Source organism: Contarinia nasturtii, unplaced genomic scaffold (assembly GCF_009176525.2).
Source record: "Contarinia nasturtii isolate CC-2019 unplaced genomic scaffold, AAFC_CNas_1.1 Cnas_scaffold_414, whole genome shotgun sequence".
NCBI lineage: Eukaryota > Metazoa > Arthropoda > Insecta > Diptera > Cecidomyiidae > Contarinia > Contarinia nasturtii.
Window position 1 is genome coordinate 5,149,258 of NW_022197768.1, and position 26,727 is coordinate 5,175,984.

A 26,727-nucleotide genomic window follows, 5' to 3' on the forward strand; every position below is an offset into this window, starting at 1 on the left:
TCGTGTATGCGATAGGAGGTAAAATTTCATAGAGCCTGAAACTGAATGTAGTATTAGATTATTCCAAATAAAAACACACTTTATTGTTAAAAATGTCCATTTATTATCGTTTTAAATGTTAAAATAAGTAAACGATCTCCCATTCCCATTTTGATGGTGTTTAAATTAAATTCTCGTTTAAAAGCAGATTCAAAAAGTAAAATTTTACGGTAGATATTTTGTACAAAGATAGAGATGATTCCAGTTTTGGCACTAAAATAAATATAAAAAAATACTTCAAATTAATTGGTAATCAAAGCAATTGCTTACAAATTGTGCCCAAATAAAATTTGATGTGAATGAAAAAAATAGATCATCCAAATAAAAATGGGATCCCGTAGCCCACTATACCCAATTATAAATATTTTTACTTATCCATAAATCGTATTGTTCTCCATTAATTTACGATAACCTCAAACGATAATGATCAATTCTAGTTTCAATTCATTATTTGCATTTCAATTCAATGCACTTTTGTTCCTCAAAAATATAGTGTTTATGAAGAAATTTTCAAATTTTCTCTGCCATTAATTCGGGTTGATTTAAATGAACGTGATGTGTTCCGGGTATTTTTAACATGTCAAAATTTTTATTGTATCGTTAAACGAATCGTTTAAACAGTTCGATTGCTTCGAGTATTTTTTTTCTGGTTCACGAAAGATCAGATCATCCGATTTGATGAATAAATAAGTTGTTGATGAATAAATAATATAATATTCCGCTGTGACTGATTGTGTAATGTAAAATGGTTGCATGTACTTGACCCGAACGTCTCTGGTGAAATAGAATTTATTTGGATTATTTTTAGATGGTTTTGTACCATGGCTGATAGCATATATTTTGCTTTATCGATGTCCACTGATTGTTAGGATCCGTCAAGGACCCGCTGCCCTAACTCATCATAAGTGTATTCGGGTGCATGTTCTTTTAAATTGCCCATCAAATTGATGAGTTGAGTTGCTTGGAATGTGTATAATTTCTCCGTGGTGTGTGGCGGATAATTTTGCGGCTTGATTGTGTCTAATGCAACGATTAAGTCGAAATTTTCGGGTAAAATTGCACCGAAATAAAATGAAACAATCGCACCCATCGAGTGACCTATCAGACTGATACGTTCCCATTTCATTTTTATACGAATTTCTTCCTAAATTACGATGAAATCCACGGTGTGATAATAACAACCGGGCGGGAGATGCGATGAAAAACCATGACCTACGTTAAATAATAACAACGTATCGATTTGAAGTACAGTTTTTTTTCTGAAAATTATTTTTAATATATAATATACTTGAGCGCGAGACAAACATTTGTTTCGATGCCACCAGATTGCGAATGATTATTATGCCTGGTGGCATCGAAACAAATGTTTATCTCGCGTTCAAGTATATTATATATTAAAAATTAAATGACTTTAAAGATTATTTTGGTTTTTATTCATTAGTTATAGTCGTTTATCGCTCCAAAACAATTATTTATTTAAAATAAAAATTTGAACCTTCACAATCTTGCCAACCATGACACATTAATATTGGGCGCTTCTTTTTTGAGCCCCACCATCAGCCGGTTATTTGTCCATACGTTAGGTCCAAAAAAATTGAAAAAAGTTTTAAAAAAACAGAAAAATCAATGAAAAATGTCGATGCTTTTTCTTTAAATCCATAAAGCACTTTAATTGAATTAAACCTGTTCAACATTCAAAGACTTTTTTTTTTAGCTCATCAATGTAAAAAATTGAGGAGAATTCTTTCAATTTGCTAGGGTTTTTCGCGGAGAAAATTCTTTTGATTTGCTAGGGATTTCCGCCTCAAAAAGTGACTTCCAAAAAAAAAACGAAAATTCTTCTGATTTGCTAGAGAATTTTTTGGTTTCGAAAAATCACCCCCTCCCCCTGAAAAATTTTCCTCGCACACTACTGTGCATAATCCCATCAATTCTCGATCTGCGGACGATATTTATTGATAAACTTCGAAATATGCTCGCTGACATGCTTTGGTTCGGTCAAATGACAATGATGGCCACCAACAACGGTGCGCAACTCAAACTTTGGATTCGCCTTGGTCAAAGTGTCCAGCGCTTCTTGATATCGTTCTTTTCCTTCAAACTCCTTCGATTTACTGCATTTGATGAAAAGATGCGGTGCCTTTATGCGTTCCATCAACTTATAATGGACGTCATCATTAATATTGGCCGACGTAAATTCCATCAATTTAAGTCGAATATCTCTGGTAAAATGGAAGAGATTTTTGTTCGATTTTGACGTGGCAACACCCCGTTTCATAAGATATTCTGTGGCTTCTGGTGTTAAGTTCGTTTGTTTTGCCCACCGTTCAAGCGCTTCATTATACGTATAACTTGGTGGCTCTTTATCAGATCGATTCAATTGATCCAGATCCAAAAATTCGTCGAAACTCTTGCGAGTAAGCTCGATTAAATGATCCGCATTACCAAAATATGGTTTTACCAATACGTCCAAACAAATCAATAAATCACATCGTTCTGGGTACAGTGCCGCATAAAGTGACGAGATTTCAGCGCCCATCGAATGACCACAAAATGAAATTTGATCCCATTTGTAATGACGTTGAATGATGCTCACTACATTCAGAAAATTGGTTGCTGTATACATTATTCCATGCGGTAAACGGCTTGATAACCCGTGACCCGGCAAATCAATCGACAAATATGCGAGATGCTTCGGCAACAATGGGATCAGTGGATCAAAAGAATTGCAATTGTCCATCCAACCATGAAGCAGTACGATGGGGCGGGTATTTGATGGCCCGTACCATTTTGCAGCGATGTGACCCCACGGCGCTTCAATCTCCACTTCTTTTGGCTTTAATAAAAAAATTATCGAACTAAAAAATGTGCACATCTTCGTGGATTTATGGAAATTTTTGAATGATTTTTTTACTCACCTCGTCGACCTTTGGTTCATCCACTGACTGGAGCTTGGCATTTGTTGTGCCCAACGAACGATGACCTGGGTATACCAATTTTTGTAGATTTTTCAATGAACACACTTTATTCATGGTGTTTTATTTGATTGTTGTCGGTAGGAAACACAGTATCAAATGCGGAATTTCAATGATATTTTCTATCTATTTATATTTTTTCTAAATTTCGTATTTGCTGCTTTTTTTCATGAAATTCCATAATCAATGTGAAAATGATTAGTTGACACTTCAGCAGCTGTAATCGAATGAAAAACTATTCTAAATTTATGATGTAGCGTTGTATTGCCTCCAATTTTAACTCAATAAGAAAACAACGTTGTTTATGGTTGTATTCGATGTATCAACACAAATGTGTAAATAAATATACTTCGACCATCATCAGGAACTATAAAACAAACAAAACAACAATTTTTCTTTAAAAATAATATTATAAAAATAGTTAAAAAAGAGAAATGACACAAACCATAGCTCTTTTTCTTCAAATGTGTGACTAGTACCGAGAAACAAAGTTAAATGTCAAAGAGAGAGACAAAATCCACTGAACTACAAATTACATCATTGAACTACAAACAAAGACATCTAAACATTCTTATTTGCATACATAATTAGATTCTAATACGAGTTTGAATAATCTTTCTTATCAGTCTTATAATTGCACACTTTATCTTCATACTTAGTGATTTGATTGACTTCATGCACCTGTAATTTGAATTTATTGCGCTCAATTTTTAAAATTCATGTATTATCAAAATCAAAGGAATGACCATCGTCAATCTTATCACATTCTTTATCATGTTGGCCAATCCTAAACGAACCATGAAATGAATTGTCTTTATAATTCACTGTATAGAAAAAGATTTGTTTTATTTAAGTTGATAACTTACTTTATCTTAATTTAATTAATAACTTTCTTATTTTTTACAAATGTTTTTGTGTCCTTTCGCTTTTGAACCTGCTTTCGTTCTAATCGCCTCTTGCTTTCCCGTGTGGTATTCGCTCATTCATATTGCAATCAGCCCAAAATTTTAAAATCGGTAAAAATCATTTTTCTATGCAAAAAATCAATAGGTAATTTGTTACCACGATAACTCTTCTTAGAGAAAAGCAAATCCATGGTGTACCCATATACCATACCCCTGGTATGCAAAAACTTGTTAACTCGATAAATCATTTCCCAGAGACGTAAATCAAAGTTTGAAATGTGTAATGGGGGGTTTTTTGGTACGAGAAAACGGAATTAATTTTGAGATACAATCAATATTTGACACAGTTTGTTTGAAAAAATCCAAAATAAATTGAATTTTTGTATGGAAGCCATGCCTGTATTATATTGTAATGACGTGAAACTTTGCACAGGCTATTTTTTACACAAAAAAATAACATTTTGAAAGTTTTAAGAAATTTCAATCAAAATTAGAGGTACTTCCTATACAAATGTTTCGTTTTTCAGCCGTAAATTGAAAATTTTATATGGGCAGTACCTTTATTTTTAATTGAAAGTTCTTCAAACTCTCAGAATGGTCGTTTTTTTGTAAAACATGGTCATTGTGATATCATGTAGTCATTGCATCCGGCCAAAAAACCTATTGCTCTCAGGATTTAGAATTAATTTGGAAACAGCGGGAAAAGTTAGACTAAAGAAAAGTGCAATATTCACAGCGTACAAGATTTCGATCAATTACAAATCGAGTCCATGCATCGTCGTGTTTTTTTGTGGCATGAGTTTTCAAATTTTCAATGTTCGTCTCCTTGCAATCCAAGCATTTATAGTATATAAATTTTATACAGCTCGAACACCTCATTATTTTGACTTGCCTCATTTTATTTTTTCGATATATTTTGGTAGTTTTGCTGTGAATATATTAACAATGAATTAACTAATTAAGAAAATTTATGCAACCAAACATTAGCTGTGAAAAATTTTGTTTATCGTTTCACTAACTTACCTCGTTGACGGTCAAATCGCGAATGAGTGCCGGCAATTTGGAATTTATTATACGACACACGTGCATATTTCAATGAGATGCTGTGTCAATAGATGCAACAGTTGTGTTGATATGTACACCTCAATTTCAATTGACATTGTTATTTTGGACATTGAAAGGTTTTATGTTTTCATTTGTTTGATTGCATATAATGTGGAGATTTTATTATTATTTAAAAAAACATCATTTAAAGGAACTAACTTGAACCTTGCTTGAATTTGTACTAAAACATTTTATACTACATAACCAAAAAGAAAAGGCGTCAAAAAGACAAAAAAAATATGTAAAATATAGTACATATGGCTCTTCAATCTAATTAATACTGAAAGATTTTGTGGTTCGATAAAAATTGGTTTACTTTAAATACCCTGAGAATACCCGAAATTCACGCGAAAATCATAAATTTATGAGATTCGCTTGAAGACTTCTGTCTAAATGAATTTAATCATCATAGCCGCCTGTATCACAGGTGCCTGAGTCGGTGGTTCCCGTATCGTGGCATGTATACGTCGAAGTTGTGTCACAGTGTGAAGATGTGTGTGTATCATAAGTTGAATGTGATGGTGCCGAATATGCATGATCATTGGAGTGATGTGAATAATCAGAAACATGATGCGAATGTGAATCGATTTTGTGATGTGAACCATGATCGTCTCTATTATTTGTACAATGATAAGACGTCGTGTCATTATCTTCCGAGATTTTTGTGTGATGTGATGGTATATGAGAAGATCCTTTGCAATCTAAAAACGCATTTTGTTCTTCAGATCTGTGTCCGTCATGGCTATTGTAATAATTCGGTTCTGTCGATTCATTGATTCTAGATTGATGATGACTCATAATGATTTGGTCGAATTGGTTCGGTTCTTGTGGTTCTATAATTTCCAAAAGAAACAACATGACGTCTACTTCGCTGACGTGTTTCCGTTTGATTTGAACCTTTACATTTGATGTATGTTACAATGCCTACTACGACCAAAGTGACTGAAAAAAAGGGAGCATCGATTTTGAGATATTTAAATACAAAATAAATGGAAATGTAAACAAAACTAAAATTACCTATTAAGAAAATCGCCATTTTTAAGTTAAAATATAATAAGTTGAATAAAATTTGAGTTGTGATGCAGTTTGAAAGACTCAAAAAAATTCATATCACCGACCATCCTATATTCTTGCGATTCCCCTGTTTATGAATGAAATTGAAGAATTAGTTGATTTCATCAAGTTTTGTTTGCGAAAATCCACTTACTTTTAAAATACCACAAATGATTGACATCACACAATTCATGACTGCATAGAAAAATGAACGATCAATATTAGTACTCATTAAATAAACGAAATTCGAAAACCGGTGATTTTCCCATTGGGTAGGGAAGTTTTTTTTATCATATGATAAACTTACTGTAAAATCCAGAAAACCAAAAATACAAGTATTCATCACTATGAACATTTCCCATTTTAATAGAGAGAAATAAAAGATATTCCTGTAGAAGCCAATATGCAAACAATATTGAACCAACTACCACACAAACTAATTCGTTCAATTTTTTCACATTCATTGCTATTTAATTATTATTATATCTTCGCTTGATGCATGAATAACTACTATAAAAGATGCTTCACAATTTCGTTTACTTAAAACTTTTTTCTTTTCTGTAAAGAAATGCTCTTGTTGCTACTGTTTCTTGATCACTTTTGAGAACGATTGATAATGTGTTAATCTCACATGACAAACTTGATTGTGTCTAAATTCGTTTCAATGTCAAATCAAATTCAATTTTCTTTTTATTTTGATCGAAAATGAAGAACAAATTGATATAAATAGCATAAAAGAAATTTTGAATTTAAAAAACAGTTTTTTAGGTTATTCATAAAAAATTGTATTTATTCATGCATGACAATTGCACCAATGACATCGTAATTATGATGCTCTCTGTTACAGATTAAATGCAATGAGTTCTGATGCAGCCAAATCCCATCCTCGCAAAATTGTTTGAACAATTTTTGGTATTTCAACACTTTTATTTTCTTGTGCCTTTCAAAGGCCTTTGAAATGAGACAAATCACATGTTTATTAAAAAATAATAATAAAAAAATAAAATATTTATTTACTATTTCGATGTAATGTTCTGAATAAGAATTTTTCTTGTCCTTGAGACTTCATACTGACTCGAAAATCATAAGAGGACTCGCAAGTCACATACAAACTCTTATTGATTACTCTTGCGATTCACATAACACATTTCATTTGAACTCTGCACATTTCATTTGATAACATCGTCTGTGGGTCATTGATAACGAACGAAACAGATATTTAATCAGCAGCGCTGTTCTGTGCATATTTGGAAATGAAATGGGGTTTATAGAGTGCGTCCATTTGAAATTGGCAGTATCTGTTAAAACTCCACTGCGTTGACAACGAAATTTATAGTCTAATATAGTGTGAAAATCATTTCCACCAACAATGCAGATGCTAATCATAATTTGTAGTATGTTCATCTCATTTACCGGATTTGTAAATGCACGTAAGTTTAATCGTCGCTTGTTGATAGGAAACATATAATCATATTCAATTTGTGTATTTTGAATTACATGGGCATTTCTACCATAGTTAAAATAATATGTATGTATAATGGATTTGTCATCGTTTTTTTTTCTTTTTCGCAGAAAACCCATGTAAGACACCAGATGGGAGGGATGGCACATGTATTTCAATACAACAGTGTCCGCCTGCATTGAAAATTTTAAAAAATTATAGCACATTAACGAGCAAAGAAATTAATGACCTTAAAGCTTCACAGTGTGCAATAGTGAAAAAAACTCCATGGGTAATGAAAAATGGAAAGAAACCAATTGGCACATTTAAAATGAAATGAATTTGATTGTAGGTATGTTGTGTTGAGCCAACATTCAAAGAGAGCGATTTTCCAATTCTGGGACAGTGCGGGACGCAGTTCAAAGACAAAATTGTTGGTGGTGAAGAGACGGCGCCGGGCGAGTATCCATGGTTAACACTGATTGAATATTCAAAGAGTAATTCATATTCATATTTCGTTTTAACTACAAAATGACGTATTTATCGTTTTTTTTCTGCAGCTGGAGCGCGTCCACGATTTCTTTGTGGTGGAACTCTTATAAATAAAGATTATGTCATAACAGCGGCGCATTGTGTGGGCTCTACTAAACTTTTGCAAGCTGGTTGGAGTCCAAAATCTGTACGGTTGGGCGAACATAAAGTATCCACTGATCCAGACTGTGAGGATGATGTACGTTTGAGATTATTCATTGAACGAACTTCGTTTAATATGCTAATTTTTTGACACTTTTTGATTATTCTTAATTGTTACAGGGTGAATGTAGCCCGCCAGTGGTTAATGTAATTATTGCTGAGATAATCGTTCATGAAAAATATGTACCAAACTCATCCACACAATATAATGATATTGCCTTGTTACGTTTGTCTCAATCGGTCGCATTTACAAGTTTCGTCAAACCAATATGTTTACCATTTGATTCATCTGTGCGAGGTGTAAGATTGGACAATGTTATTATGGTGGTTAGCGGATTTGGATTGACGGAAAATTGTATGATTTTAAATACTTATACCAATAAAACAGTTTTTGTAAATAAAGATAATACATTCGTTGATAGTAACTTCAAGTGATGTTAAGATGAAAGTCGAAGTAAATGGTACCAATTGGATTGAATGTAATAACCTATACGGACGAGGTTTAACTACATCACAAATCTGTGCCGGTGGCGAAGAGGGGAAGGACAGTTGCAGAGGGGATTCGGGTTAGTAATGCATATTTGTATTTTGAATTACTCATTTGTTTAAATCTTGATTAGGCGGTCCATTGATGATAGATGGTAAACTTACCAGAGGACTACCAATTACATACCTAGGTAATATTATTATAAATCACTCTATATCAATCTATTCAGTTTTACCACAAATAATAATAATAAATAATTACAGCCGGAATAGTATCCCGTGGCCATCGACATTGTAATTCTTAACCTGTTTAATTTCCATACTTGTATGTGTTAATTATTGATGGATTTTTTTATTTTTTAGGTGGAACAGTCGGTTACCCAGCAATTTATACAGTAAATATAATTTTATTCGTAAATTTTTGCATTTTTGTCTACTATTTTCTCAAATTTTTTCTATTCATTTCATTTAGAGAGTCGATGAATTTCTCTACTGGATAAGACATCATATGAAGCACTTTTAAACAAAATGAAACGTCTGATGTGTGATATTAAAGTGGTTGACACTCATACGTCCTCAAGGAAAAAATTTAAGGGAGGGTAATTGAAAAAAATCGAGAGGGGTAAGCAAAAAAGTGAAGTGTATTTTGCGAAAAGTGTACCTTTTTCGTTTTTTTTTTTTTTTTTTTGCTCCTCACTTTTTGGGCAAAAATCCCTAGCAAATTGAAAGAATTTTTCCTACGTTGAAAACAAAAGTGAGGAGCAAAAAAAAAAAAAAAAAAAAAAGGTCCTCACTTTTTTGGCGAAATTCCCTAGCAAATTGAAAGAATTCTTTGAAAATTTTGAAGGGGTAACACTTCGTCAGGGGGGGGTAATCGGACCCCTCGGACCCCTGCTGAGGACGTATGTTGACACTCTAATGAAGCCAAATATGATAACGATTAGTTTGATTAATTTGATATTTACTCAAAAGTGTGAACTTCTCTGAGGACATGCTATAGACAAAAAATATTTTTCTATTTAACGAAATTTCAATCTACTATATGAATGTATTGCACATTTTTGACCTGAACTAGATATTTAAATTAGAATTGTTTTTGGTAAAGAGAATTTGAATTTTTTTTACATGAGTTCAAAAGAGCTTGTTTTAAATACAACAGGCAACGTACTTGTGGTTATACAAATAAAATTTTAAATGTGTGCGCGGTATAGTACCGGTTCATCGAAGAGAGAGAGAGAGGGAGAGACTTACCATGTATCCACATATTTCGACCGGCATTCACATCACGACAACGTTGGAGTTTAATTGCTTGCTTGCTCGCCCACACTTATATGAGACACCGTGTATATATGAATCTTGTTGTATTTTGAGATAATTTTCACTTAAATTCGAAATACCAGATTCTTTCTAAAGAATTGGTTTTACAATTGAATAGGCGTTTGCATATCGTGAACGATATTGAAATTGATTAAAATCAATTCAATATACGGTTCTTTGCTTTTGAAATGATTGTGTCTCAAAGAAAAATCCAGCTTCATCAATTTTCATAGATAGAAAATGTTTATTCTCCAAATCTATTTTATAACCTACTCGGCGTTTCTTTTGGAAGTAAAAATACATAGTATTCTGTAATGTAAACATGAAAAAATTTAAATTGGTTCGAGAAAATCATTTCAATTTCAACTTATACCTGCAAGTTTTCGATGTGAACTAAAAACAAATAAACTGAATACTTGAAGCAGAAATAAAAATGTAACATTTAAATCATCGAAAGAACTATTTTTATTTCCATTTTTTTTATTTTGGCTCATTATTTATTGAGTAAATTTTTGCAAAAAAGAATAATTTGAAAAATGTGCATTTAGTGAGTTTTCATTCGCTCTTAATTTTAATAAATACCTTTAAAAATTGTAATGTATATTACAATATTGTATAATGTGCATTTTATATGCATAAGAGGTGACACCATATATAGATTTCGATTGAAAAAAAAAATAAAAATAAAAAAAACAGCAAACGAAATATTAAGTATGACCGCACGCAACTCCGACAACACTCTAAATCAAAGGAATATCCAAGCCAGAACGAACCAGCATCGGCTAGTATGAGATAGAAAGAACTAACGCCAACTAGACATTTTTCTAATTAGAATGCGTTAATGAGTGATTGTTCTATCTATTTTTTATTCTAGTTGCTACAACTTGCCTACAAGTAACTTCTGGCGTAAATATTGCGTTGCTTTAATTCCATGAAATATATTGTTCAATGTGTGCTGCGATTTGATGCCGCTTTACATGCGTAACGGTAAACATAATGGCTTTACAACATTTAGATAATTTAACCAATTTTTTAAGATTTTAAAATCTCATAAATTATATAATATATTTTGACATTTCAATTATACTATTCGTAAAATTAATCAAGTATAATAACAATTCGGTAACATTGAAACCAAAAAATACTAGTTGATTGTTCAAGTCCTTGTCAATTTAAAGTAAAATATTCAAATCATGTACCGATTATACAAAACAATTGTATATTTGAATTAGTGCACCGTGTGTGCCGCCAGAGAAATTGACGACAAAAAACAATAATCGATTAATATAAAATATCTGCACTGTATTTGGTGGATTTATAGTATAGTATTGTTTCGTTGCTGATCTCTTTGTTTAATCGCTGATTATCATATGCTATTTGCGACCCTGCTTATTACAATAACTAGTATAGTTTGAACAATACGTAAACTTTGGCGGATAGTCTAATTTTACATTATGTGTTGTAAATTATGTTAACCCACTTTAAGCTGAATCCACTTCCATGTGAGACATCTGAAGTGTCAGACATTATTTTCTATATATCTACGAATATTTATTATCTTTAAAAAGACATTTTCTTTGGTCATATTTTTGTCAAATTTAAGAATTTATCCGGTAAAGAAAATTGGACCCAAACGCAATTATAGTTCGGTTCGATTTTGTAGGATAAAAAAACAAACAAACAAACAATGTAGTTCATCAATTATTAGCTAACGAGAAATTTCGTGTCCAGATGTGAACATTTAAATGTTTACTTTTCCTATAGCGCTTGCCAAAAATGGGTTGCAGTGTCAAAACGATCTGCAAGTGATTCTCCCTTGGAGAAGGACACCGTTAGCTTTTATCTCATGCGTTTATTAGCGAAAATAGAAAAAAAAGATCGTTATTTTAATCTATTTTAGGCATCAATCGCTTTATCATCGTTATTTAAAAATCTTCAAAAAATATTGTGACTAAATATTTCATTTTTATATGTTAAGTCAATGGAAAATATATGTATAATCATATTTTCATTTTTGGCAACATTGCCAATATGTTGTACAAAATTGTTGTAAAATTTTCGCTAATAAGTTTGTATAAATAGTGTCGGAAAATAATAGAAATAAGAAACAAACAACGACAATTGGATAAAATGTTTTTAACGAAAAGACAATAGTTGTGAAATTGGTATTGGTGTCCATTCCATGATTCGAATATGCATATTCCATGAATTAGTTTTCAAGCAAAGTCTGTTCAACCATGCACAAGACAAAACGCCCCTTTTTATTTATTTCAATGAATTATGTAACATCATGGCTACTTCGATTTGACTGAAAATACCAATAAAGCACCATCATTTCTAATTCTCCAGTATTATCAGCTATGCAATGAAATCAAACCATCCAATTCTAAGCCAACCATATATCTCACAAATGTGTCTTGTTTTCTACTGGATAGAAATGAAATGAAGTGTCATGAAACCTATTCAATCAAAAATGTCATTGTATGATGATTCTTTGAGTGAAGGCGATTGTTATTAAAATGATCACTGGCTACATTTGTGACATTAGTTTAGGCAATACATGCTAGGTATTTGGTCGAAAGCAATGTCCAGCAGGCATTCTACAAAAAAAATTCATTCATTTTATCATTTTGTAAGTGTTTTGAAAACAAACCAGAACATTATTTTTTGTTCTCTAATGAGTATACGTTAATAAATAAGTAATCTCAGAAAGTCATGTGATTTGGTGCATATCTTTACAAAAAAGTACACAGATCAAACTCGAAAATAGAAATTCGAAAAATTTGTTTGATAAAACAACAAACGATGACTTAGCTATCTTGATGTGATTTCAAGAAGTATGTTATCAAATCGATCGGCAACGGGAACACAATGGTCGAATTCTTCTCAGCCGAAATTGTATTCAATGTCTGTAAATCAAATGAAAAACGTTTATTAGTTGATGTCACATTATTTGTCGAATTTATATGAAATAAGTATGTAAACTTGTGACGCACCTGAAGATATCTCAGTTGAAGAGCGGCTGGTGAATCGCCGATAACCTCGCTCGCTTCGCGCAATGCACGGGATGCCTTCTGTTCACCTTCAGCGGCAATAACTTTGGCGCGAGCCTCTCGGGAAGCCTCGGCTTCTGCAGCCATGGCACGTTGCAACTGGATGGGCAAACGAACGTCTTTTCTGTTTTGTGATAATGTATTAGTATTTTGACTTGAAAGAATATAGATTCGAATTTGTTTTTTTTTTTTTTATAAATTCACTAACATTTCGACTCGTTCAACCTTGATTCCCCAAGCCTCGGTTACTTCATCTAATTGCACCTGTAGCAAAAATCAATTTTTTACTTAATTTAATACTTGGCAACGCACTGGAACCAGTTGAAAGAGTTTTTTCAAAAATGCAAAAGAAATTAAATAGATTCAATTAAATTTGGAAGCACGATCATTTCTTACCTGCATAGTTCCAGAGATGGTTTGACGTTCACTCAATATTTCATGGAGATGACGCGTTCCCATTGTATTTCGTAGCGTTGTCTGTGCCAATAATCGAGTTGAATGATGAGCATTTTCGACATTTGCAATCGAAACAGTTGCATTTGACACGCGATAGTAAACAACGGCGTCAACGCTGACTGTCACACTGTCCTTGGTCAATACCTGATACCAAAAAGATAAACAAATTTGTTGCAATCATTAAAATCTCAATTGGATAGCTAATATGCAAAATTGTTATATCTCTCATTTTATTTGTATACGCTTATGCTATATTTGATGGAGTAGTAATTTTAAATTACTAATTTATAAGTCAAATAGGAAAAATGCATTTTTCAAAATGTTAATTAGAAATTTGCGTGTTGATACATATAACAAAAACAAAATTTTACCTCTTGTGGTGGAACATCATACGTTCTGGTACGTAAATCAACTCGAGCGTATGCATCGACGCATGGCAATATGAAAAATATACCTGCAAATATATCACACTTATATTAATGAGAAAACTGGAACGATTGTGGTTTGAGTTGGATGAACTACTGAATTGAATTTTTCGTGCATATAAACACGTAACTCTGCATTATCTTGAACATCAATATAGAATTTCGGAATATTGCATACAAATAACATGGCACAATTTTAAACTCATCAGTTGATTAACAAACTTTTTCATATGTTTGATCATTTATTTTGTTCACTTATTATGCAAAAATCCATTTAAAATTCAGTTACTATATGCAATGTATTTGTTCCAGACAATATATTAAACTAACTGATCAGTTGAGTTGACAGTACGTTAGCCAGCTAAATGGACTAAAACAATAAAAGTTATTGTTATAATGAACAATCAATTCTATTAAAACAAGAATTTTAGTCTATTATTTTAGTCCATTTAGCTGACTAACGTACTGTCAGCTCAACTGACCAGTTAATTCAATATATTGTCTGATTTGTTCAATATTAAACCATTATTTTAACATATTTCTGACTTGAATCATTTACCTGGGCCTTTGGCACCTCCTAAAAAAAATCAAAATTATCATGTTAATTAAATCTACGTATTGTTTGGCATCATTTGGAATCGATGACAACGAGTATTGAAAAATAGCATATTTTTTATATAATAAAAATGCCAATTGTATTCATCCAAAAACGTACCTTGCATTAAACGACCCAGACGAAATATAACAGCTCTTTCGTATTCCTGTACGACCTGCGGAAAAAAAACGTTCAATCGAAATAAATGTGATCATTGTTAATCGATTTTTATTAAACATTAATTAAAATCGTAGCAGGTGACAACTTAAATTTGTTTACCAGTCATGCCGATCAAGAATTTCTCATGAATATGTGCCGTAAATAAACTTAAATTGATATGTTCTTTTTCCACCTTTCAATTTCACCCTTACACCTTGTATTATTTGAAAAGTATTGCTTTTTCTGTTTTCTACAGCCATAATTTGAAAGTTTATCGTAGAAAAGAATGAATACAAACTTTTGACTCATTTCAGTACCTTTCTTTATCTCTAGCGTTAATTTGAAGCCAAACATAACGACTTACCTTAAAGCAAACAAATAAACTAAATGGCATCGTTATAACGACGAGCACCCAAGATAGAACTATCAATGCTTTTCCACAAGACGCTGATTCTGCTTCCTGTTCATCTTCAGCTGTGAAAAAAGTGCAAACGATTAAATTAAATGTCAAATTAAACAATGTTTTCATATAGGCAATATGAAAGGTATATTTCAATTTTAATACAATCGATCTTTTTTCGAAAATTAAAAAAGAAACATTTAATACAGAGACGTACAGTAAATATAATATTTTATATGTATTATTTCCGATACAATGTGATTTTAGTTTTGATTTATATGTGTATTTGCATATACTAATTATAATAGTATATTGCACATTCATGGAGCTTACATTCTGTCATAATATTACTTTGATCGTCAGGCATATTTTTTATATGTATCTATTATTTGTTCAGTTAATTACGAGAGAAGAATATAAGTGCACTTTATACCATATTCTTTCTTTTCAATTCTCTTTCTAGTTCAATTAGTTCCTAATAGTATCTCATTACAGGTCAGAAACGATTTTCTCGAAAACGATTGATTGAAAAGCAATTGAAAAGCAAACTTGTTTTTATTACGAGGTAACAAAGAAAATGGATTTATCGGTATATCTTTTATTCTGAAATTTATTTATCACCAACTGTACGAATTATTATTGTATTGAAGTATTGAAACATTTTTCAATCTTTAAACTATCTTTCAGATGATGGAAGGATCCAGCAAAGTTTAGTGTTTCGTTATCATCGACAGAAAATTCTCAAATTGTGTGTTATACATCGATTAAGGTTGTTCTTCGACTGAATTATTGACTATCATCCTTTGTCGTAGCTCATCGTTCATCGTTCAACAACGACCAAAGTATGTAAAAACAATAGCCCATTTCATAGTACAGGGTGTGTCACATACACCTGTCATATTATAAAAATTGGAGTACTATGACTCACTTAATTCACAGAAGAAGAAAAAAAAACAATTCTGTTGTAACAAACAAATACATATGCCTTTAAAATACGACTATGGATAACATGACATTGTATAAGTGTCCAAAACATACACTTTTATGTACATATATACTCACGTTGATATTTTTGTATATTCATAAAAAGCATGGAAATCACAATAACAATGGACAAAAAACCACTACATATCGCACGTAAAAATTTACTTTTCCCAATTCATATCATTCACGGTTTGTGTTTGACAGTTTATTCATTTTTTTTTTCATTTCTGTGTCCTGTCCTGATTTCTATCATCCGTATGATTTTTTTCTTTCATGAATATGAAACATGTGAGTAGATTTTAAAGCGATATATATTTACACTGTTCACATGCAAAACACATTTAATCAATAAACGAAATTGATGTCTAAAATAAGCCAAACGTATAGTAAAAAAGAAACAACATAAAAATGATAACGACAATGACCATCGAAACATGAATACGTATTAAATTTGTTTATGTATGGCTGTTATGCACATAATTGAGCATGAATAATTTGTAAACACTGTCTTACAACCAAGACTAATCAATCAACTAAAAGAGGAAATATTGAGTTTTGCAAGAATTTTAGCACAAAATTTAAAGTCGTTGGGATTTTTAATCATTATTTTCTTTACATTTCGTCATGTCTGTTAACATATTCAGAATCAAATAAGAAATGTTTATTATACTCATTGTTGGGTTCCATTCGCAAATCTATTTGTAAATCCTTAAAAATAGACATCATTCAAGTTCGTTTGACACAGGACATTTAATATGAAAATTGTGTTGGTTTCATTCAAATGTAAATAGAACAGGTATTCAATCACATCTAAACTAATTCTACAGATATCAATAAAATCGGAGTCTCATCACATTGAATTTATTTAACAATATAAATATCTGTGTACGCACGAGTATTTGAATATATTTGGAATGGTTCGTCTCGTTATTTTGAAGTCAGAAACCAGTTTTTGGTGAATATGTGAGTGGGTTTTAGTTAATAATGAACAGCATTTGAATGAAATGTTAGTCCTTCCAGTTAACCCCAATCTATTTTCGAAATGAGCATGTACAGAGCAAATGGCTCGTGTTGCCAATCTATGTTTTGTTGACGTGGCTGGCCAGAAGTATATATGAAATTGTTAAATATAAATAATGAGGATTTATTTATTCAGAACAGGCTAAATGGCCAATGTTTATTTTCTTAAATTTTCATTGCTCGACGTTTTGGATGGACATACATTCAATTTTCAAGAGCCCATACGGGTTAATAAGTTTTTATTGTTTTTCACAAAATAAATTCAAACCTATAAAGGTTGCAATGTGTGTCACATTGCTTATAAAAAAATCTATTAGATAATATCAGAAGTCCTGACGTATATGCAATAAGTGTTCCCCTCATTTGCAATTCCTTTTTTGTCCATGCTGTATTTAATCATCATTAGATTACGGAGTATAAACAAAAAATTTGGCAGAAAAAAAATTTCAGCTTTTCTTATAAATCCTGTATGAACTGAGGGCGAGACGATCAATATTCTTTTAAATTTTTTTTGGTCAAACATTTGAGAAAAGATCTAGTACGTAATAAAAGTGTTATTACAAGATAAATTTCAATTTGAAATACAGTTTCGGCTTTTGTTCCGCTGATTTTTAATTTTATTGTAATGTCAAAGTTACAATAATTCCGTTGTAAACTAAATATTTGAGGGCCCCATTTTAAACCATATCAAATGTCGAAGAATATAAAGAAATGACTGAAATTTACCCATGTCACCTAATTTTGCATTGGTAACTATTACAATAAAGTAATACATTAAGTTATAAAAATGAAAAAAAAAAATGATTTAAACTGTGTGCATTACGTGTTACATGTTTGTAAAGTTTCCAATGAATTTGGAGTATTTTATACGAAAATGATATCGTGAAATCGAAATGCAAAGGTTTTCGAATGCTAATTATCACAATCGGAAATAAAATGGTGACTGATTTACCGGTAATTATGTAATTGTTGACATCACTGTATTGAATTATAAAGAAATTGAATTATTCTATTTTTGTATAATCACGTGAATTTTTTTATATGTTCCGTATATCGAAATGAGATAACATCAAAACAAATTTATATATATATTCAGAATGAGATTATGATGAATGTGAGTGTATGTGGGGGCGACAGAAAAGGACAAATATGTCTAACGCCTGCAACCAACTGTCATTATGCAATTATATGAATGGACTATTACTTTTATTACGAATGTTACTTCAAAAAATGAAGAGGTGTGTTTATATACCCACACGTACACTGTATTTGACAAAATATGCGACTATCAATATAAAATGAAGTGGAACAAAAATGAAAAACCTTCGAAATTTATGAAAGCATTAGTAATTGTATCAAAAGAAATATCGGCACTCACAATTTTATTCAAAATTGTACTTGAAAAATACTTAAAAATTGTATGACATTTTTTGAGCAAATTAAATTCATTTTTATTCATTAGTTGATATGTTCAGAAGTTGCGCGTGTCATCGATTACAATTAATTTGGCCTAATCGAATTTGATCATGTAAAATATTGTTGAATGAATAAAAAGGGATGTTATTTCCAGTAGAATGTGGAAAGGGAATTGTTCAGTTAAAATATTGCATGTTCGTCTAGCATTTAATGTTATTATATGTCTCTTTTAACCGCAAAATGTCAAAATGTAGACACACACACGTTTGTGTGATTCGGTGCAAAACTGGTTTTCTATTTCAGTAATGGAATTACTTTTCTGCGTATATAAAGGAGTGGATGATATGTTTGTGTGCTTTGATGACGGAGAATGGCTGAAATTATTGAGATGTTGAACGCTATTAAGATATTTACCAAGGCTGGTTGTCATCAAGACAGAACCGAGTTCATTGACATATCCTTACGGATATTCTTGACGTCGTTTATTTGCTTTTGCCTAAAATGTTGTGTACTACTGCGTAGTATCTTCAATTCTCTTCGTTTTATTTTCGGATTGTATGCCGATTGAAACGTAGATATATGATACGTCAAGAAAGTATAATGTTCGCCGTTGAAACGGTTTGCGAAACAATGCGATAAAAGCACATTTACTTCTTTTATTTAATTTTTTCTTTCATTTTTCGATCAAAAGAAAAATGTTCGCAATAAAATGTGATACATGCAAAATAACAAAAACATGCATGGAAAATTAGTCGAAATAGAACTCAAAAAAGAAACGAACCAAATAATAGACACAGATTTTTTTTCATCATAATTACCGTGGGAGTACATAGATAATGAGATAGTGTTTGGTTGCATGTTGCCTGGAAGACTTCCACGTTGCGGCTGTAATTGTGGCATTTTAACCGAAACAGAAGAGGATTGTGGTCCTTGCATTGTAGGAGACATTATGGAATCACGTCGTTTTTGTATTTTCGTTTGATTATGCATACGTTTTCTTTTTCGATCTGTACTTCGACGCACATAAAATGTTTTTGCTTTAAAAACACACACGCATAAATGCAGCCAATTCGATTTTTTCGTCTCACTAGCACAGGAACAATGAACTTACCGCTGCTTCTATCTGCACTATTTAAAACAAATGTTGAAGCACAATATTTTTGTTTCTTTTTCGTTTGAATGTTCAAATATCAATTCTATAATAATGGAAACTTCAATACATATATGAATTGAATAATTTTATATCTATCGTTTTAATGCTGACTGTGAAACAATATAAAAAAAATCTTTTTGCGGCGAATGCATTATTTATATATTTTTTGTTTTTACTATTTAGCACTTGTTATATTTGGATAAGTGTTTCGAATGTCTGCTACAAGCAAACTGAAGATATTAACAAAATGTGTTGATGATACCTCAAGAGCTTATCAATTATTAAACAAAATAATGTGGAAATTTATGGTATATACGTATATATTTGGCTAATGTTTTGTTATACGTCAACGTATGTGTGCTGTAGTAGGTGTGTTATGTTCCTCTGACGCTTTGACTGATTTCGGAATTTATTCATATTCTGCGCATAGTCGCATAATACTAATGCGAAAATGGAAAAAGAGGAGACGAACGAGGCAATGACGAACACAACAGTAACAACGAACGAAGAAAACCGTGCGGAAGTATAACAATGTACAGCGGCCTTATCAATGTACAGCGGCCTTATATCTTATTGAGATGGATAATATTTACGGGAAACAGAGTCAAGTGAGCTTATGCTCGTCGCACCACTTATCATGATAAGAAGAAAAACACATGCCGAACCCAAAGTGCAAATATTGTTTTTTTTTCGTTATTTTTCAAAGCGATAGTATTTCGCTTTTACTTTTAATGACGTTTTTTCGAAAAAAAACTCGTTACGGCAATCCTTTTGGTATGTAAATTTATATAAAATAGATAAAGAAGGAAACGGAGTTTTATGCATTTTATATGTTGCCGGTTTTGTCGGTTTTCTATGTATACATACAACAATAAAGAGATCAAGGGATAGTTTGCAAAGATTGGTAAACAAGAGGTTAAGAGCGTGGGAATCTTGAGAGTTTGCATTCTTCTGTGTAAACTTGAAACTAAGATAAGGTTAATGCCCCACAAATTGACTTGAAAGAGTGAGGAATGCTGTCTGATTGATTTATTTGCTTAAATGTTTTGGACATTGGTATGAATTGGAATTGTTTCGATTTGAATCTTTGAATTTTGATAGAATCTACGAAATCTACCAATGAATCAAAAATGTATCAGGATAGATCCAACTGACGGTAATCCCTGCAGAAGACCATGTTATAATGATAGAATCAAAGCAATCGTATACAAAATGTGTCACATAAAAACGACAACTGTCTCTAATTGAAACAAAAGAGTGCCACCATTAGGAAAAGAGTAATGAAATTGTATGTTAAATATTAAATGTATGAGATTTTTATCAATACGCACAGTAATAGGATGTTGTTATTTTTTATTCACCTTACACATGTTTGAAGAGTAGTTTGACTGAGGTCAAACGAAAATTCTTAATATTCTTTTAATTTGGAAGTATATCATAATATACATAATTATTCATTATGTCTTCCGAAACAGTCTGAGAATGAGTGTTTGGCCTTTAATGGTCATTAAATTGGTTGTGTGTTCGATATTTTTGTAAAATGTCTTATAAATAACCAAAATATATTCAATTTGATGGCGTAGTTTGATATCAGTTTTTCATATTTTATCATCGAACTGATGAAAAACAATATTAAACATTAATGTCAAAATTATACACGTTGTTCTCAGAAGAAAGCTATGTCATCAATTTAGGTAGAGACTTACAAACGTTCATTATAATGGGCGTTTGAATGAATGCGAAATGTAACATGTGCTGAAAAAATGAAATGAAAAATAACATATTACAATCGACAGTCGATATGAAACACAAAATGTCGTTGAGTTTGATTCTATTTCTATGAAAAAGTAATTTTGTTCATACATCGTTGTCTACAAGAGTAGTTTTCTGATAAAAATAACTTTATTTCGAAATTTTCATTCATCAGCAAATACGTGGAAAGATACCAGTATAAATAAGATGTACACTGTACATTCCATGTTCTTTCGCAAAATAACGTATTTTATTCGCTTCCAACTTGCTACACTTGATAAAGAAATAGCTCTGTGTATTATTCTAAACGAATCCTTCAGAATTTCTATAGCAACAAGTTACCGCGATATACGTCAAACACTTGACTGAATCAGTGACAAAGAGATCACAAAATCTTTTATATTTTCACAAGTGATAAGTGATTGATATTAGCTGAATAATTTAAGAAGCAAAATGGCTAAATAATAAATTTATATTCGAGCTTTGGGTTAAATGGGTTCCCACAAAGTATATATGACCCGTAAGCAACTAGTTCAAATGAAAAACCTTGACTTATTTTCATTTTTCCGTTCATTTAATATTGATTAAAATCAAAACGACCCAATCTGGGAGTGAATTGTTAAATTTAAAAGCTTGTGAGTCACCTCAGACTGGTTGGTTTTCACTAAAGTGTGTACAATCATAAATGGTATTGAAGTGGTGAAATCTATACATACCGGGTACTCTCACTGTATTGGTGTGCATTATATTTTATGACCGTTATCAGCAATGGCAGAATTCGTGTGCCAACACCGCAGATAGTTGTTGTATACGTCAATGGATAAATAGACATGTGCATTTTCCATTGGCAATGAGTTATTTGGTTAAAAAAAAAATTAAACAGAAATACAAATGGAAAATATGAATTTTGTATTAAATGTGAATTATTGGCTTTTTGAATACGATGACGACAACATAAATACGAAAATATGTGCACGTACTTTGCAGAATCCGTTTTCTATAATCATCATCACGATGGACATTTCCATTGTTGTTGGGTGGCTGCGAACTTATCGATTCCATTGACATCATGCTTTCGATGTGCTTTTTTCTATTTTATTGAAAGAATTATTCTTTCTTGTATCCAACAAAGTTGAATTTAATTTGCGCGCTAATTGATTTTATTTTCTCAAAAAAAAAACGAACTGCTTCCACACACTACAATTAATTATGTCGATGGCCAATTTTATTATTAAAATGTTTGATGTTTGTAGCTTGTTTCATCTAAAATTTACCGGAAAAGCAATTATACGTTTTTTTTATACAGAGAATCATCTAATTATTTATTCGCAGTCAGTTAGTATTGTCGTGTCAGAATGAAATAAATGAACACACTAGGGTATTTATAAATTTAAGAAATATTTTATTAATAATTGTCGTCAATGTGAAGTTCACTTCAGACGGGCGTCCAAAGTTTGACAATTTTATTCACTTCGGTTTGCGGTTCGATGCGATCGTCATGAAGAACAACAAATAAATGCCTTAACATTCATTGGCAACTAACGTACAACTAAATTCAGCTTCAGAGAATAGCGGAGTGTAACTAAATTATTTTTGTGTCGGTTAGTTGATATATTACGGTTGGCTACGATTCAGAATCAATAGCACACAATCCCATGCGGGAAAAACAACATTCGGTTAACACCGATTTTTCCCAAGCTTTTCGCTGTGTCATGCTATGTTGGAGTTGTCTAGTTTCTTACATTTCGAGCTACACATAGTTATTTTGTTAAATGTTTGCGTTCGCAATTAGATCCGGTGGTGGACACATTGAATAGAAACTATGGCGGGGGCTATATATTGTATATATATATATGGCTATCGCACATTTGTTAACATACATCCAACAAATAAACACGTACTTCTTCGCATTCGAGCAGTATAACCCAGTTCCATTTATTCGACACTTTTCATAATCATCTACTTGAAAACCATCTATATTTTATAAGATGTACCACGAAAAATATGATAGTTTGTATTGTAACGAGCGTTTCTGTGCACTTTATTATGTCAACAAAATTTTGTAAAACACACACACAGAATGCCAAGAATTACTCGAAAATGTTCAACGTAGTATATGAACAGGCAATAGCATTGAACTTGTTTAAACTATTTTCGATCAAAATTCATTAAGGATAAACAATACCACTGCAATAAGTATAAGTATTGTTGCTGGGGGTGCTCGTAACAAACTAATTACAATGAAAACTGTAATTTTAGATCAAAAACATTTTAGTTTTTAATCAAACACGCACTCCATCGGCTCAAGCATTGCCGCCGATAACGGCCATTAACTATAATTTTGAATATTGCTAGGCTGAAATGACGTGGGATATCGTCCAATATATCACTTTTGAAGTAGGTCCATTAAACAAATTTTAACATTTCAATCGTTTTGATTTGTGCGTATCATCGTTGGACATTCGTGTAGTAAATATTACCTTTTATTTACCATGAATTATAAATTCAATTGATTCGCTTCGACTGAGTCAATTTTTAATCGATAATTCGGATTTATTTTGAACATTTTAATTTTAATTCAAGGATTTTACTGTTAGTTATAACACGCTGTCGCTTGCTTTTTTCACGCATTCAATTTCCCATAGATCTGTGGTTATCCATATAATTTATTCAAATGAAATAATAAGCTGATTCATATGAAACACTTTGAAGTAAAAAGAAATCACATTTTTTGTAGATCAAACTAATTGAATTTATTATTATATCCTGTCCAAATCTTCTGCTTTAGTAGCGTTAACATTGGAATGAGATCCAAGGCTCCGCCGGAATATGGTAACGGTATAATACGTGACTTTTTGATATTTTTTCCATTTTTTAGTTTTTTTAACCGTATTATTCACCGCTTTTTCAATACTGATGGGTTTAGATTTTTTTAAAGCTTGTTTAGCTTTCTTAATTAACGATTTCAACGTAATATGCTTTACATTCTTATTTAAACATTTTTTACTGATGTTACTCTTCTTATCTTAGCACTAGACTTTTTTTTCGATTTCTTGTTTATTTTTTTTTTGCCATACTGTTACACTTTCTTCATATTGACGTGTCCACTGACTGGTTCTTGATTTTGATATGTTAGTTTACTCAAAAATGCGATAAACAAAAATCACAGGACAATCAAAGCCATTTAACAAATAATGGTTTTTGACATATTTCTGTTTCCACTTGATTTCTTGAATATAACTAAACAACCCCTAAACGACATAATGAAGTCCAATTGAGCGAAAAATAAAAATCCGGACCTTACATAATATAATTTAAGTGACCGGTAAAAACAGATTTTATCAAAAATTGTGTATGCCTACAAAAGACAGGTCTTATGCACTAGGGGGCCTTAAATTCGCTACAGCATTCGAATCAGAAAGAATTTATTTTGAGAATTTTGTTCAATTTTTAGATAACATTTTAGCAAACATTTTTTTTCTGGGAGGAGGAACGGTGAGTAAGAAAATGGGGAGGAGGAGAGGAAAACTTTTTTTTGGTCAAAAAGCACACAAAAATACCTTTTTGGTTAAAAACTTATTTTCCTCCTTACTGAGAATCCCTCACTGAAACCCACATCAAAAATGTCATATTGCTGACTGAAGCTAAAAAAAAATTCAATCATGAAAAATTTAATTATTTCATTTTCTATTCATCACACAAGATATTTTAATTTTTGACAAAGCTTGTTGGATTTTAATAAGGTGGATTTTATTTATAAAGTCAACACTGGGATATTTAATATTTTAAGAATTATGGGGCCAATGTTTGAAAGACCTGATCAGCCATAAAAATTAAAAAAATATCTTTGAGTTTTTTTTCTTCATTCTATAACAATATTGAGTTAGCCCGAAATGTGGGCTCCAAATATTATCCAAACGAGTAAGGTACTATTTAAAAATAAATTGCGGTACAATTAAGTACATTTTTGGTACAATTGTTTAAACCTGGTCCCAAGTTTCGACTTTCACATGTGCGGACATTCGACTATACATCCCTTTCATAAAGTCCAAAATAATTGGTACTCTCAACAAAGCAATTGGTGTCTTATTAGTTGAAGATAACGCTTATTAAATATTATCAATAGGATGAATGTAATAAAGAGTCTTACGAACTTAGGAGTAAGACGAACTTTTCCGCACGGTGGTAGTTGCGTATTTTATTAAGAAAGTTCAAAATAATATTTTTTCGATTTTTCAAGCCTTTCAAGCGTTAAAGTTTGAGGCCAAAAAATATGTTTCAACTTTGGCAACAAAATATTCTTTAATTTAATAGCAGAAGTACCCGAGAAAAGATTTTTCACACTTTCATGATGAACCCATTTGTACGACATTTGAAAGTATTCTATTATTTTCTAACAAAACACTATAAAAAATATGTCTGACGCTAATTTTGCCATAGAAATTATTTTTGAAACACTTTTCATAACGAAAGTCACAAAAAATTTGTATTTTTGCTACCTTAATGGTGTGAAACTTTGCACGGGTTGTTTTTTTACAAAAAAAATAACATTCGGAGGGTTTGGAGAAATTTCAACCAAAATTAAGAGTACCTCCCATACAAAATATTCGTTTTTGAGCCAAAAACTGAAAATGTTGTATGGGAGGTACCCCTAATTTTGATTAAAATCTCTTCAAACTTTCAGAATGTTATTTTTTTGTGTAAAAAATAGACTGTGCAAAGTTTCACACCATTAAGGTAGCATACAGGCATGGCTCCCATACAAAAATTCAATTTTTTTGTGATTTTTTCAAGGAAACTGTATCAAAAATTGATTGTATCACAAAACTAACCTCGGATTTGGTTTTCTCGTGCCAAAAACTCCCCAATACATATTTTTGAGTGTTTAAGTCTACATTAAGTATGACTTTTGGACGAAAATTGGACTCTTTTTCATAGGTATCACTACAGGCATGACATTTTTTTCCATCAACCAAAGTCGCTCAAAAGCTAATGATTTCTATTCCTCGGGACCCCCAATCATCCTGTTAAGTCAGATTTTGAATTAAGTTTCTACGATGAGCGCAATCTTGCTAACAAATTTTGCGTACGACGTACAACGTACGACGTACAGATTAACATAAACCATGCTCAAAACGGCCTGATTCGGGTTCTCTGACCTCAGAAACGTCCAGAAAACATGTTTCTGAAGTTTTCAAAATTTTGACCGATTACAATACTCTTCACCTTACACTATGTGTGCGGAAAAGTAATAAAAAAGGACATCAATTTTTGAATACATCAGTAAAAGACGTAGCAATG

General features: G+C 31.6%; 3 protein-coding genes across 6 annotated transcripts in view; 1 reads left to right on the top strand and 2 right to left on the bottom strand.

The window, feature by feature from the left end:
- LOC116338681 overlaps nt 1-9,805 on the top strand; it is a 31,241-nt gene extending 21,436 nt beyond the window's left edge. Inside the window, exons 26-29 of the mRNA XM_031764092.1 lie at nt 8,961-8,990; nt 9,060-9,091; nt 9,169-9,318; nt 9,544-9,805. Coding sequence (XP_031619952.1) covers nt 8,961-8,990; nt 9,060-9,091; nt 9,169-9,219 — 113 coding nt within the window. The 3' untranslated portion in view covers nt 9,220-9,318; nt 9,544-9,805. The remainder of the gene's footprint in view (nt 1-8,960; nt 8,991-9,059; nt 9,092-9,168; nt 9,319-9,543) is intronic.
- Nucleotides 1,845-3,495, bottom strand: LOC116338599 (serine hydrolase-like protein). The gene is made up of 3 exons (XM_031763976.1): nt 3,460-3,495; nt 2,958-3,381; nt 1,845-2,875 (listed from the first exon to the last, which is right to left on the bottom strand). The coding sequence occupies exons 2-3, from the start codon at nt 3,069-3,071 to the stop codon at nt 1,967-1,969; spliced, it is 1,023 nt and encodes a 340-aa protein (XP_031619836.1). The 5' UTR covers nt 3,072-3,381; nt 3,460-3,495; the 3' UTR covers nt 1,845-1,966.
- A 732-nt stretch (nt 9,806-10,537) lies between the features above and the next one.
- LOC116338744 (band 7 protein AGAP004871) lies at nt 10,538-22,996 on the bottom strand. Of its 4 annotated transcripts, XM_031764188.1 has the most exons (11): nt 22,898-22,987; nt 22,407-22,689; nt 22,143-22,154; nt 15,066-15,175; nt 14,663-14,717; nt 14,507-14,524; nt 13,894-13,976; nt 13,463-13,666; nt 13,275-13,330; nt 13,010-13,190; nt 10,538-12,922 (listed from the first exon to the last, which is right to left on the bottom strand). In XM_031764188.1, the coding sequence occupies exons 2-11, from the start codon at nt 22,495-22,497 to the stop codon at nt 12,824-12,826; spliced, it is 909 nt and encodes a 302-aa protein (XP_031620048.1). In that variant the 5' UTR covers nt 22,498-22,689; nt 22,898-22,987; the 3' UTR covers nt 10,538-12,823. The 4 variants fall into 4 exon arrangements, with proteins under 4 accessions (XP_031620048.1, XP_031620047.1, XP_031620046.1 ...); XM_031764187.1 differs by having other exon boundaries at nt 22,407-22,996; XM_031764186.1 differs by lacking the exons at nt 22,143-22,154; nt 22,407-22,689; nt 22,898-22,987 and adding an exon at nt 19,340-19,811.
- Nucleotides 22,997-26,727: the final 3,731 nt, after the last annotated feature.